This window comes from Aedes albopictus, chromosome 3, assembly GCF_035046485.1.
Source record: "Aedes albopictus strain Foshan chromosome 3, AalbF5, whole genome shotgun sequence".
NCBI classification, from domain to species: domain Eukaryota; kingdom Metazoa; phylum Arthropoda; class Insecta; order Diptera; family Culicidae; genus Aedes; species Aedes albopictus.
Genome location: NC_085138.1, coordinates 154,768,627 through 154,782,256, shown reverse-complemented (window position 1 = coordinate 154,782,256; position 13,630 = coordinate 154,768,627). Strand labels below are relative to the sequence as shown.

The 13,630-nt window shown below is 38.7% G+C and overlaps 1 protein-coding gene across 4 annotated transcripts in view; it reads left to right on the top strand.

Moving 5' to 3' along the window:
* LOC109431859 (regulator of gene activity) overlaps positions 1-13,630 on the top strand; it is an 81,611-nt gene that overhangs the window by 28,047 nt on the left and 39,934 nt on the right. For all 4 annotated transcript variants that reach the window (XM_062856056.1, XM_019708121.3, XM_062856055.1 and 1 more), the window contains exon 3: positions 10,114-10,656. In XM_062856056.1, coding sequence (XP_062712040.1) covers positions 10,117-10,656 — 540 coding nt within the window. In that variant the 5' untranslated portion in view covers positions 10,114-10,116. The remainder of the gene's footprint in view (positions 1-10,113; positions 10,657-13,630) is intronic.

The following is a 13,630-nucleotide window of genomic DNA, read 5'->3' as shown; positions in this document are numbered from 1 at the left end:
TTCAAATATGAATTCGTACAGGGCGACATTTTTGGAAGTTATTTTTTTTTTATCAAATATGTATTGTTTAGAATTCAAACAAAACATTCGATCAAACATGCTTCATGTTTCCTTGTAATACTCCTGGTGGTGCAAAAAAAAACTGCTTGTTGAAAAAATAGTCCTCAAGCTTCATGACCTTTCAATCATCTTAAATCATAGCTAACAAGTGCATCTAAAGGTCGTGGTAGAAAACGATAGTATTTGATTTTGATTCAGATACTTTTAAGGATTAATTTCTTAGGTGACCCATCTTGCTGCCCTTTAGCATACATAACAAACTTGTTGAAAGTTGGAGATATCCAAAAATGTATCAACATGCTTCATAAGCAATGCCTCACCACCAAGTAGAAAATAAGTAGATTCAAGTAACATAAAACAAAGCTTTCTTCATGTCAATGTAAATTTTTGCCGATTGTTTTGCAAAATGTAAGTGGAGGCCTAAACACCGTCTCCTCTTTCTCACTCGCTGCCCATTGTAGGCGAATAAATTGCTTTCGATGCATTTAGTTTGCACAATTTATTTCTCCTCTGCGTTGCAAGCGCTTACCACCCCCACAGAGACGACCCATCCAAGAAAAGCGGTGGAGAAAAACGGTGAAGAGTTCGAAGGAAGGAACTGTAACACAATGGCCTTCGAAGTGATGTTGAGTTGAGATCCCATTGTCCGATAGAAGAAATTCTTTCTGTGTTCCCTGCCTTGCTCTCCACTTGCTTTGACTCTTCTGAGCGCTTTGATGGCTCCAATGCTTCTTCAATGCTTCGTTCGTAGGTCATAAAGCAAGCTGAAGCCGACGTCGACGTCTCTTGGGAACTCGCGGTCGTTCGGTTAGGTCAGTGGTTCTCAAATTATTTCCTTCAATTGTTACTGTTATTTAACAAATGTGTTTTTTAAAGAAGGTGTCCATTAAAAACATTAAAAATAGTGACATAGTAAAGAAGCAGATTATTATTTATATTAATTAGGATAAAACTTGCTTCTAAGCTTTGTATTCTTAGAAGCACTGTGTATATTAATTCGCTGGAAGCATTATTTGTCAAAGCTACCAATTTGAAATTTTCAACAGGAACTTCGCAAATACTTGTAAAATGTATATTTAGAATCTTCGAGACTTTCTGAAAGTTTAAAAGTATCAATAGTATCAACAGATGTCAATTTCTCGATTTTTGCTTAGGCTAGCTACTTTGCCAAGCTAATTGGAAATTACAACGTTAGATTGCTTTGACATTCACGCAAACAGAAACACGTGTTTGATGAAAAAATTGAGATTTGAATTATACAATTAAACAAATACATGTTTTCCGGTGATAATTGAACCTACGACTCCCAATCCTCTAGATGGATGCCCATTAGGGCAGTTCAGACTTTAAACATGTCAAAAATTCAAAGCTCCCATATGTTCAATCCTTGGTGCAAAACTAGAAGCCTGTCAAATTTTCAGCCGTTTCGGAGGTGTTCTAATGGTGGCCCAAAAGTAAAATAGGTTTATATGGGAATTACTATGGAGAATTTTTGAAAAGGTTCTCCGCGCTGTAGAGCATTACCACATGGATAAAGTCATAGGGTCAAAGCCAAATTGAATTCTTCACTTGCAAGCCACAGAATGTGGCCAATTGACAAATCGAAAGATGAATTTGTGAACAAAAATCGCGTTCTGGTGCGATTCGAACCCACTACTCTGTATTCTCTAGACCGGCGCTTTATCCAATTAGGTCACAGAACCACTGAATCATATTTCAACCATCGCGCAACAATAGCGATAATGTCGCAACCTTTGAATTTGTTGGTCAATCCACCCAATGCGACATAGGTTTGTCCCAACTTTAACGGAATAGGATAAAGATCATAGACCAAGAGGAGATTGTTAAGCCTTGCATTGAGATTTTTTGTACTTTTTATATACTTTTTGAACCATGATAACAATTGATGAAACCTTATTCATGAAACTAGTACTTTTCCTTTATGTTTTTGATTCTATCGGTAAAAAGTGGTAAACTGAATCATAATGTCATGTCGCATATACCCTAAAACCATGACAACAATTATGAAAACATAAGCCTTATTTATGAAATGGGTACTTGACATTTATAATTTCGGTTCCATTGGCAAACATTTGGAAACAGCTTTCAATAAAATGGGAACTACCTACATATGTTAAACTTCTTCAAGTTTTGTTACCGTGCCCGCTTCTAATTCCAATCACTTCTTGTTAGTTCTTAACACCGGTAGCTCAATTTATGTTGAATGGTGCATGAGGAATTTTGATCCACAAATGAGTGATTTGAATCAGGCGTCACAGTAGATGAAGAAAAAATATCTTTTCTGTGAAGTATCATTAATTCTGCATACAAAATGAGTCCTTCCCTCTTGCAGCAGAAGATCCCCAATGGGGCGCTCAGTGGAGTCACTGTCATAAATATTTGATTAGTTTAGAGTTAATAGATAATGACTTACAAGTTAAAGAATACTTTGTCTTATCACGAAACACAGCCAATCATAATGGCACAAAAACCAAGAAATGGCTTCGCAGGTTTGTGTGAAAAGTACAAAGCTCGTACCCGTTTGTAACTTGTTGCTATGCTGCCATTTTATGGTGTCATGACTCAGCGGAATGGTTCTATGATTCAGCGTCATAATGTTTGATAAATGTAAACAAAACATGGCTTCTCATAACGTCTTTGACAATCATGACTATCAAAAAGGTAAGAAATATTCATGATAGTCGTCGTTATCACCATGATATGACTCGTATTCATACTCAGGGGTGGAAAAATTCATGAAATTTCGTGGAATTTCATGAAAAAAAAAATCATGCCATTTTTCTATGTACACCATTTTCGGTGTAAATTTCGTACGCATCACCAGTCCGTAACGTTGATTAGCTATGAAAATCAATAATGTCGCCGATTCACATTTCCGACTAAGTGCAGTGAAAATGTAATGACATTTTTATTACATTTTCCATCACTGGGATATCGTAAAGTGGCATATTTTATGATTTAATGATTTTTCCTAAATTAAATGTTTTCTGAAACGGGTTTTTTCCCGTGTAGGGTGGGGCGGGGCAAGATGGGTCACCTAAGGATGGATCACCATAACTTTGTAAATATAAATCGTATTGGTTTGTATTTGTCCGCTACTCTTTAATACACTAGTTAGCTATGCTAAAAGTCGATAAAAAGTTCATTAAATACAAAATATGATGTTAAACAAGCAGTTTTAAAAAGTGATCGATTTTGTGCCGTGAAAAAAGTGCGGGGCAAGATGGGTCACCTTTTAAGTAATTCACATTTTCTCAACGAAAAACGTCAAAATATAAGATTTGTTCCGCATTCATATATGCTCCATATCCATACTGAGTAGACAAGAGCTACTAGTAAACATTTTATAAATTTATTTGGAATATAAAAAACTTTACGATTTCAGTGGTTTTAAGACGACTTGAAAACCGATGTTTTCACAAATAAATTATCATAATTTTATGTTATAATTTTGAGCGTTCATTCCGCTTGATTAAAGTCATTTATGGGATAGTCTTGTAATAAAAAATAAATAACTTTTGAATGCTCCAAAAATACGTTCAAAATTGAAGTTGACCCATCTTGCCCCGCGGCCGTTTATATGGAGATTATATGGAATGTATCGCTTAAGAAAAATGGCTAAAACCATTTTATGTTTTCATTTCCAATGAGGGGGAATAATTTTTCAATCAATGCCCCAAACTTTTGTATATTCATGCTGGTCATCTAACAAAATTATTAACATAATCAAAACATAAGTAATGCGCCCGAAAATGGCACTGACCCAACTTGCCCCGCCCCACCCTACTTATAAAATTCTCTGGAAATTTGAAGAGGGCTGCTTCATTGAGGCACATTATACATGTTTATCCTATTCCTATGAATTCAATTATTGCAATATGTAGGTACAATTATAAAGGTCACATTGCATTTTCACCAGAATAGGGTACAGCATGCTGCGGTTGCTAAGGAAAATAGTTCGAAGTCCTTGGCGTATCGGGGCCTTGTTGTTTACGATTTGAACTTTTTCGTCGGATCGCATGGGTGATTAAATTCGAAAAGTGTTGATGATTAACCTGTCGAGTCAAGTACAAGACACTGAAGACGACCTTACAGTTGAGGTCGAAATACGTATCTGTCAAAGGATGCAAATTCTTAGTGGAATTCAAAGGAACCGTACTTAACCCGATTTTCTTTTATTTACGAAAAGTGTTGTTGTACCGACTTTTCGAAACCTCTAAGCAGAATACCCTCTTCGAATCTGTCGAAAAGTGTGCTTTACTCGCGAGGAACAGTGCGCTCATTTGTGACTTGCTGGGGTATTCTAAGGAAAATCTGAAATAAGTTTTCATTGTAATACTGGCGCGCTCCTATGGGAATGCTGGCTGACATGTCGGTTCTAGAGATTAAATCCTATGGACAAATTTTCCAAGAAAATCTGTTGAAATTCTAGGGATGAACTCTGACTTGACTTTCAGGAAAATTCGGAAAGAACCTAATGGCAGTTTTGGAGAGAATTTCTGGGATCTGGAGGAATTGAGTTTAATTTTGTAAAGAAAATCCGTTCAGAGGTGAGGCTGATATAGAACTACTGGATTTCCATAAAAAATGTTGAGATATTCTGGTGGCATGCTCGGAATAAGGAAATTGAAAGGATTATTTTCTTCCAAATAACTGTAGGAATCTCATAGAAATCATTCCGTTCCGAAAAATCTCCCAGAACCACGGAATGTTGAGTGTGTTTTCGGAATAACTTATGATTTTTTCAGACGTTTTTTTTTTCTAAAAGATTTTTCCAGAGGTTCCGATTCTTTCTGAAGTTTTCTCTGGTATTCCCTCTGGGTTTCATCCAGGAGTTCTTTTCGGGATTCCTCCAGGGTATTTTAAAAGATTCCTTCAGAGATTCCATCTGGGATTTTGCATGGGATTCCTTGATAAATTATTTCCGAAATTCTTCCAGGAGTTGCTTCTGAAATTCCTCTAGGAATTCCTGCTAGGATTCTTTCAGGAGTTCATTCTGAGAATTCTCTAGAATTCCTATGGGAGTTTCATCAAAGATTCCGCTTTTTTGAAAGTCTTCCGTTTTTTTCTGGGATTCCGAGAAGAAATTTCCAGATAGTTCTATTGGCACGACTAATGGAGGAAACTCAAAAGTACTCCTAGAGAAATTCCAAAACTGCTTGAGAATATGTTTACGAAGACGTTGGTGGAGTTCCTCCCCTGCCCTTCGGTTCAGAAAGGGGTATGGGCGCGTTCTGCCAACTTGGCCGACGCAGATTTCTCGTGAGCACAAGTTGCATACGGACATTCAAAAGTGCCTGAACGAAAGATGTAGCTTGTGAGGATCACTGAAGATTGGATGGAAATCATTCTTTTTTTTAGAATATTCGCGTTGTTTTATTTGTTGCTCTTCGTGTTCGTATATTTCAAGTTTCATCTTCAATTGAGTTTGATGAACGCTGCTAGTAGTAGGGATGATCTTCGCATCTGCATCCGTTGAACCATTGGACTAGGAAGACGATTTGCTAGAAACCGCAGACAGCCAAATGACATAGGCTTATCGTATTTCAATGGAGATGGCGATGAGGAAGAAGTAGCATTCCAAGAACATAACTAAAATTTAACCACAACTACCTACCACAAAAAAAAACAACACGATCGATCGAAAATAGGAAAGAGCAACCCAACTTCAAAAGAAAACCAGTAGGGTATCGCGCCACTTGGGCGGTGGCTTCTATATTCGTCTGTTTTCCACTATAACTCAGTCAATTTTGAACCAATTGACTTGAAATGCTGTACACAGGTAGATACTATACCTATCTCACCACATTCCAATTGGTCAATTGGTTCAAATTTGACTGAGTTATAGTGGAAAACAGACGAATATAGAAGCCACCGCCCAAGTGGCGCGATTCCCTATGTCCAAAACGCTTACCCCAAACTAGCGACCCAAAGGTAAATTACGTTGACCATTTAACTAACAACACATTCTCTTACAGCTCAATACACCACATCGATTTCCCACCTTTCCCAATCCTTAAGGCCACGCAAAACTTAAAAGCCGCAGGGCTAAAGAGGTTGCTATGCCTACTCTACTCCCAAATTCAAATGTGTATTATGGCAATGCGAATTCCTGGACTTGCATTGGAGACTTGGTCCTATGGCCTCCTTGTGCATCAATAAAATAAAATAAAATAGAATACGTTGGTGAAGTTCCTCAAGGAAGTCCTGTTGGAATTTTATTGCAAGCTCATAAAAGAATTCCATACTGCTGGAGTAATTCCACAATATATTTTATAAAAGAAAACAGCTCCTGAAGGAATTTCTTTTGAAACTCCTGTGGGATTTTCATCAGGAATATAAAAAAAAACCAGAACGAACTTCCGGAAAAATTTTAAAAGAATTTGCAAACTTTGCAGAAACTCCTGGAGTATCTGGCATTACTCTTGAACTTCTTGAAGAAATTCGGAGAAGATTTCCTGGATAAATCTTAGAACAACAAAATTCTGGAAAATATACAGAAGGACTACATGGGGTAATTCCGTAAAGAGTTCCTGTTGGAATGCCAGAAAAAGTTCTTAGAGGAGTCCCGTATTTTCTAGATAAACCTCAGAAAAAAATCTGGAAGAAATTCGAAAAGGAACTTCTAGAGAAATCACGCCAGCAAATCAAATGGAAAACGAATTCAAACAAATCAAAAATTTTAAAAATTGAAAACGTTCGAAAATCAGAATGAATGTGAAAATCCCGAAAAGATTTCCTGGATAAATCACAAAATAATTCCTAGAGAAATTCTAGATGAAATTCCTGGAGGGATTTTATTTAGAACACATGTAACAATTCCGGAAGAAATTCCTGGAGGAATCTCGGAACAGGAACTCTTGATGGAATCCAAGTGCAATTTCGAACTGACTTCTTGAAGGAATCGTAGAATACCAGAAGGAGCGCCTCGAAGAATCCAAGAAGACCAGGAGTTTCTTATATATTCTGATAATAATATCAGAAAGAGCTTTTGAAAGAATCTCAAAAGGGCTTCGTGGCCGTGCGGTTAGCGGCGGCAGTCGTCTAGGTCGGTAGAAACTTTTCGTCAAAACGAAAAATTCATCACTGGACCACTGGGTGTTCTGTGTTGTCCGTTGTCTAGTGTAAGTAATGTGTTCAGTCTGTGCAGCCTCTGGCTGAAGACGGTATGGATTGTCTTTTAAAAAAGGAACTCCTGAGGAAATTATCAAGAAAGGTAATGCCAAAAAAAAAACTTACTGAGAAATCTCAGGAAGAAGTTCTTTGGAATCCTCAGGATTCCTCTAGAATTTCCATTTGAGATTCCTCAAAGAGCTTCTTTTGCGTTTCATTTAGAGATTCCCCTAGGAATTCCGGAATTCTCTCTGATATTCATCCAGGAATTGCTTCTGAGATTCATCTAGGCGCTAATTATTGTTAAGGTGATTCCTGCAGCAGTTTCTTCTGAGATTTCCTATGGTATTTATTCAGTGATTTATACAGAAAAAACGTTCCAGGATTCCTCCAAGAAATTCTTGCAGGATTTCTCCAAGAACCTCTACTAGGGTTGCTCCAGCAACTAATTCCGGGATTCCTTCATGAGTTGCTTCTGGAAATTCTCAAGGAATTCGTTCTGAAATTTTCATCCAGGAAATTCATCCGAGATTTCTCTAAAAATATCTTATTAGATTCCTTAAAAAACATAAACATTTCCAGGGCTCCCTCCAGGGTTAGCTTCTATCATTTTTGCTGACTTTGCTAGAATTCTTCGGGGAGTTCGTTCTGCAATTCCTTCAAGAGTACCTGATGAATTTTTATTGTGATTTCGGAAAATCTTAGGTTTTTCCTGTAGTTTATTCAGGATTCCATCTAAAGTTCTATCTGGTATTCTTACACAAGTTTTTTTTTTGAGTCTCTGAATTCCTTCAAAGACACCTTAAGGGCTTCATAAACTCCTTCCAGGATTTTTTTTCAGGTATTCCTTTTGAGATCCCTCCAAGAATTCCTTCTAAGAATCCTCCATGGATTCCTGAAGTTGTACCAAAAATTCCTCCATTTGAAATATCTTCAGAAATTTCTTTCTGGGATTCTTCTTCTTTATGGCTCGACAATGGAACTTGACCTGCCTCTCTTCAACTTAGTGTTTTTAGAGTACTTCCACAGTTCCTAATTGAGATGCATTCTTTGCCTGTCGTTGCACAAATTTATAAGTGTGGCAAGTACAATACACTATGCCCAGGGAGTTGAGAAAATTTTCCCGACCAAAACGGGAATCGAATCCGCCGTCTCCGGATTGGTGATCCATAGCCTTAACCACTAGGCTAACTGGAGACCCAAACTTTCTGGGATTATAAGAAGGAATTTCTTTATACAATTATTGGCATGGCTATTGAAGGAAACCTAGAAGGAATTACTTATAAAACTGCTAAGAAATTCTTCAAGAAACTTGTGAAGAAATTTTTTAAGAAAGCCCTGCACTGCCCATAGCTGCATAAGAGTCACATTCGACAAAAGTAGGCATTAGAGAAAATGGAGCTCAAAGTTTGCAACTTGCCTAATATGGAAAAGGATACAAATTTCAAAAATTTGACAAAAATTCAAAACTAGATAATCCTCTTGCAATGAAATCTTCTACAGCTCTTCTTGTATGCTGGGTGATTAGTTTCAAAAAATAATTAGACCAAAATATGATTGATAGTACGCTATTTGGCTAGTATGTATTCCCAGTGTGACTGACACCGCTCAAACATCAAATTTCGTGTGAGATAAAGCTGGCCAGTACAAATTCGTGCAGTAATTCATAGAGCACTGCATTGTTTTGATTTTGTATGGGATTTTGGCGTTTCTTGGCCTTGTTGTTACCAAAATTTCAATGAGAGTGAAAGTGAGGGAGGGAATTTCAAGCAGAGTCCTGTTGAGGTCACTGCACGAAGTTCTCTCCTTCTCTTTCACTCATACAGAAATTTTGTAATCAACAATGCAGTGCACTATTACAAGGGTAGAGTTCCTATGGATTACTGCACGAATTTATACTGGCCTGCTTACTCTCACACGAAATTTGACGTTTGAGAGCTGTCGGCACCGCTCAAACGTCAAATTTTCTGTCAGACTGCTTACTCTGACAGCATAAATTCGTGCAGTGGACCATAGATGGAGATCTTTTTATAGCACTACAACAACATACGATATCAGTAATGTATCTCATTACCTGATCATAGAACAAATGTAGAAAAATTTCTTTCCCTGAATTCGCAACTTGGGGATTGGCCCTGTAGAAATTCCAAAGCCTAGGAGAACATTTCAAACTTTCAATGGCATTACCACACATTGACCCACATTGCCCTTTCATGGGTCCGACTGGGTCTATTACTGCGCTGACATAGTGACGCGTCAAAATGAGAGTGGGAGTGCGCGTCCAAAGGATTTGGGTGGATTTGCTGTTGTTGATATTCTTTTTTGCGGGTACGCAAACGCACACTCCCACTCTCACGCGTAACTATAACGGCGCCCTTACTTTTTAATGTTTTTAGCAGCTCTGAATTATATATTTTCCCTGCACACAAGGGACTTCAACAAATGTTGCACAAAAAAGTCTAAATTTTAAAGAAATTTGTTGCCATTGATTTTACGATTAGTTATCCCTGTCATTGCTGTATAGTACCGTATGCCTAAAATCAAGTCTATAAATATACCTTTAGTACGTTCAAGGTACTGGCCAACCTTGCTTCACATAACATATTAACGTAATCATAACTTATGTGCGATTATAACAAGAGCTCTTGGTTGGAAACCACTGTTTTACTCTGCACGTTGCAAAGGGTCGCTGCTATGCATTTGGGGAAGAGCGCGACGACCCTCTGTGTATTTGTGCATCGTGATGAAACAAATGAATCTTGAGACGAAGTGCATTAATTCAAGTTTTTCTTTCTTTTCTCCTCTCTTTTCATGCATGCGTTCTACCTCGATTCACGCCATGACGACGACATCGAAATTCACCCGCTCCGGATCGAACTCTAACCGTGAACCCCTTTTCCTGCGATTGCTTGGACTCAGGTTATGGCAAACTTGAATTTCCAACAGCCTCCGAGAAGTATACCAAGTAGTGCATCGTTGAGTGGGAGAGGAGGTACTGCGGGTGGTTTCGGTAATAGCTCATTATCGGGCCATGTCACACCAACGTCTGGTATGTTTCCAACTGCAGCAACGGGAGCAGGGAGCTTCGGAGCAAGTCAGCCACCTCACTCGCAACAACAGCAGCAGCAGCAGCAGCAGGGTCAGGGGCAGCAGCCGGTGGGCCAAGGTGGCCAGAGTCAACCCCCGCAACTGTCACCGGGCACCGTGGGGTCGAGGAACGGGGGAAGTGGGGCAGCTTCAAGCGGTGGTTCCAGCAGTGGCGGAAGTGGCGTGGTCGGCGGAAGTAGTACGAACCCTGCGACCTCTAGTGCTAGTACCAACGGTTCCCAGCAGCAGTCCCAGCAGCTTTCCTCCTCGAACTCGTCCGCATCCAGTGGGGCGAACGCGAGGAGCAACCTGTTCAGTGGACAACGAGGCTTCGCGGACCGAAGGGCAATGCCGGGACTTAGTGGAACGACGATGGTGAGTTTTCTTTTTGATAGTTTTATCAAGTTATTGCACATTACCAAGCACCGTCTGTAGAAGTAGGGATATTACATAATTACAAACGTGCGTAACATGGCATGGTTAATATTTATTATGGACGTTTTTGAAACTTAAAATTGAGACTCATATTCCCTGTTCAAATTAGTACATCCTCCTCAAGATCATGCTGACGACGGTGTCTGGATTCGATTTCTAATCGATCCAGCAACTTTTCGTAACAAATGCAAACACAGTAATTGGAAAAGAAAACTCTCAGTTAATGACTGAGAACACAAGAACAGTAAGCTGAGAAGCAGGCTCTGTCCAAGTTGGAAAAGTTTGTCTTAGACTTAGACGCTTAGATTGACAAATAACATGAACTTTACCCTAATCTCATATAACTGTATCCTTCGCTAGCATCAAATCTTAAGTGTTAATATCGATACCATACACATTCACTTCTGTGCTACCAGCTGGATTAAACTAAGCTGATGTGTACTTACTATTCTGCCCTTCTGAGCATATCTGTCCCATGTTGTTTTGCATTCTTGCCGTGTTTTTCTCAGTTACAGACCCTTTTGAAGTTAATTAGATATTTTTTTTTTCTTTTTGCGTCACAAATAAATATTGCACGATAACGTAAAACTTTTTTCTGTCATAAATTTTAAGATAGAATTTAAGTTAGAGCAGTGGGACAGTATGCATAGAAAAACAACATGGTACAGTTATGCTTAGAACGGCAGTATTGCTGCCTTGATTTTTGCGTTCATTAAAACATTGGGCTTTTGATACGCTCATCAAACTTGCGTTCGATTTCCTGCGTACAGTTCCCTTTCTCAAATCATTTCGTTTTTGACTCTGTCTTTGTTCAAAGCAAGAAAGAAACGCTCACATTTCCAGGTCATATCTATCTGGTCTGGTGGATTTGGTTTTTCTCTTTACTAGTTCGCCCAAAACTGATTCAATGCACCGTGAATTTGTGGTACTGTATGTGAGTGCTCGAAAGGCATGTAACAGCGAACGCAACGCACTGATGCTAAATAGAGATGACAACGATGCTTGTGGAGCTCCCGAACAGAGGGAGAGAATTAGATTGGGTAAAATTTGGATGTTTATGTTATTTGAGATTTAAATCGTAGGAAAAATCTTTAAAAAGAGCAACACACAAAAAAAACAAATTAAGTTTCAATTATTTTAGAAATAAACCAAGTATTGAATAGATATATGAATGTATAACATCACAAGTTGCTGGTTTATGCTAAATCAATTGTATATTTCTGTGTGTATTTGAAATAAATATTACATACCATTTCGCTAGTTTCAAGTTCTCCTCCCCCATTCGGGTTCGATGTAGTACACTGCAATTGTAGACATGTCTACGTCCAATGACGTATGCCTAGCTGGTGGATTCACGGCCAGTCATCGAGAGCACTGGACGGTCGTGGTGGCATCAGGCGTTGCGTTGCGCCGGCAGCGTTTTCGTGCATACTGTTTAAAAGAGTACAATAGATATGGAGTGCCAGTAGTGATGGTGGAGAGCCATTCGCGGGCCGCTGAGCACAACGCACAATGATGATGGCTGCGAACTGTTTTGCATATCACGATCACCAGCCCAGCCAGCCAAAGCCAGCCTGCCAGTCAGCCCGGCTGCGGGGCTGGCTCGATTCGTAAACGAAGCTATTCCGTGGTTCATATACAGCAGCAGCACACACATATATTGGGGAGTGATGGGATATTGCAAAAATAATGATTTCAAATAATTCAAGGCTTCTGGCCGTTGGGTCTGGTGTGTCTAGAAGAAGAAACGCCTTGAAAACTGGGTCCGTCAAAATTGTTGAAATGAGTTTACTGGCGGTGGCATCTATCTCAGTTGCAGCCGGATCGAGAGTTTTTTTTTCTTTGCTACAATCTCCAGTACTGAGCGTTAATCTTTAGACAAAGAAGAAACCCCCGGCTAGTTGGTAATACGTAGCATGTTAAAAAGGGCGAACTATTATCAATATTGATTATCACTGAAGCTTTGTTTGCTTTACCCATTGGTTGTGCCTTTCTAGGCGGGGAACAGCTCTGAAATTTATGATGATCGGAATAACCGATTAGAGGCCTTTGAATGTATGGAACTCAGATTAGCTTCTCTTCAGATTACAGTCAAGTTTTAACAACAGGACTGAATTTATGTTTTATTAAATCACTTTCTCGGGTAAAGCAGAATAACAAATCAAAACCAAATAATAAAAAACACAGTTTACAATTTTACTTATTTTATTTATTTTATTTATATATAAAACTAAATAAGAGCAAAGTAGTATTTCAAAGTCTAGCATGTTTTCAAGGTGTAAACATGGTCAATTTTGAAAGGTTTACAAATTCAATTTATTTGGACCATTTGATAATTTATATCAAGGCTTTGAAGCAGGATCACAAGAAGGAGACTCCTAGATCTAGCTGATTTTCTAACAAGCCGACGATTCCGATTAGATGCTGCCAATTCTATGTTGGCGCGGATGGACCTGGAAGTTTCCATCTAGATTTTCCTCTACATTTTTTTTGGAACTGCTTTAGAAATACCACTTGGAATTCTTTCTAGGATGTTTCACATTTCTTCCGTATTTTTTTTTCGCTATTTTTTTTTATTCCTTTTTTCCGCTGCTAGACGAAATGGCGAGAAGTTTGAGCATTCGATGAATCCAATTGCAAATGAAACATTGGAGATATACCATGACTCCGTGCGGCTTCCAATTTGGCTTCGAAAGACACATCGTCAAAAGCCCCCTCTATATCTAAGAAAACACCCAAACAAGATTGCTTTTGAGTGAATGTATTCTCGATATCGTAAACAACTTTGTGTAAAAGAGTCACAGTAGACTTCCCAGATTGTTAAGCAAGTTGGTTCACATGAGCATTTCAGAAGAAAAGAAGTCAACAACATTTTCGGAATAAACTTCACAGTGAGATCCCGGCAAGATTTCCC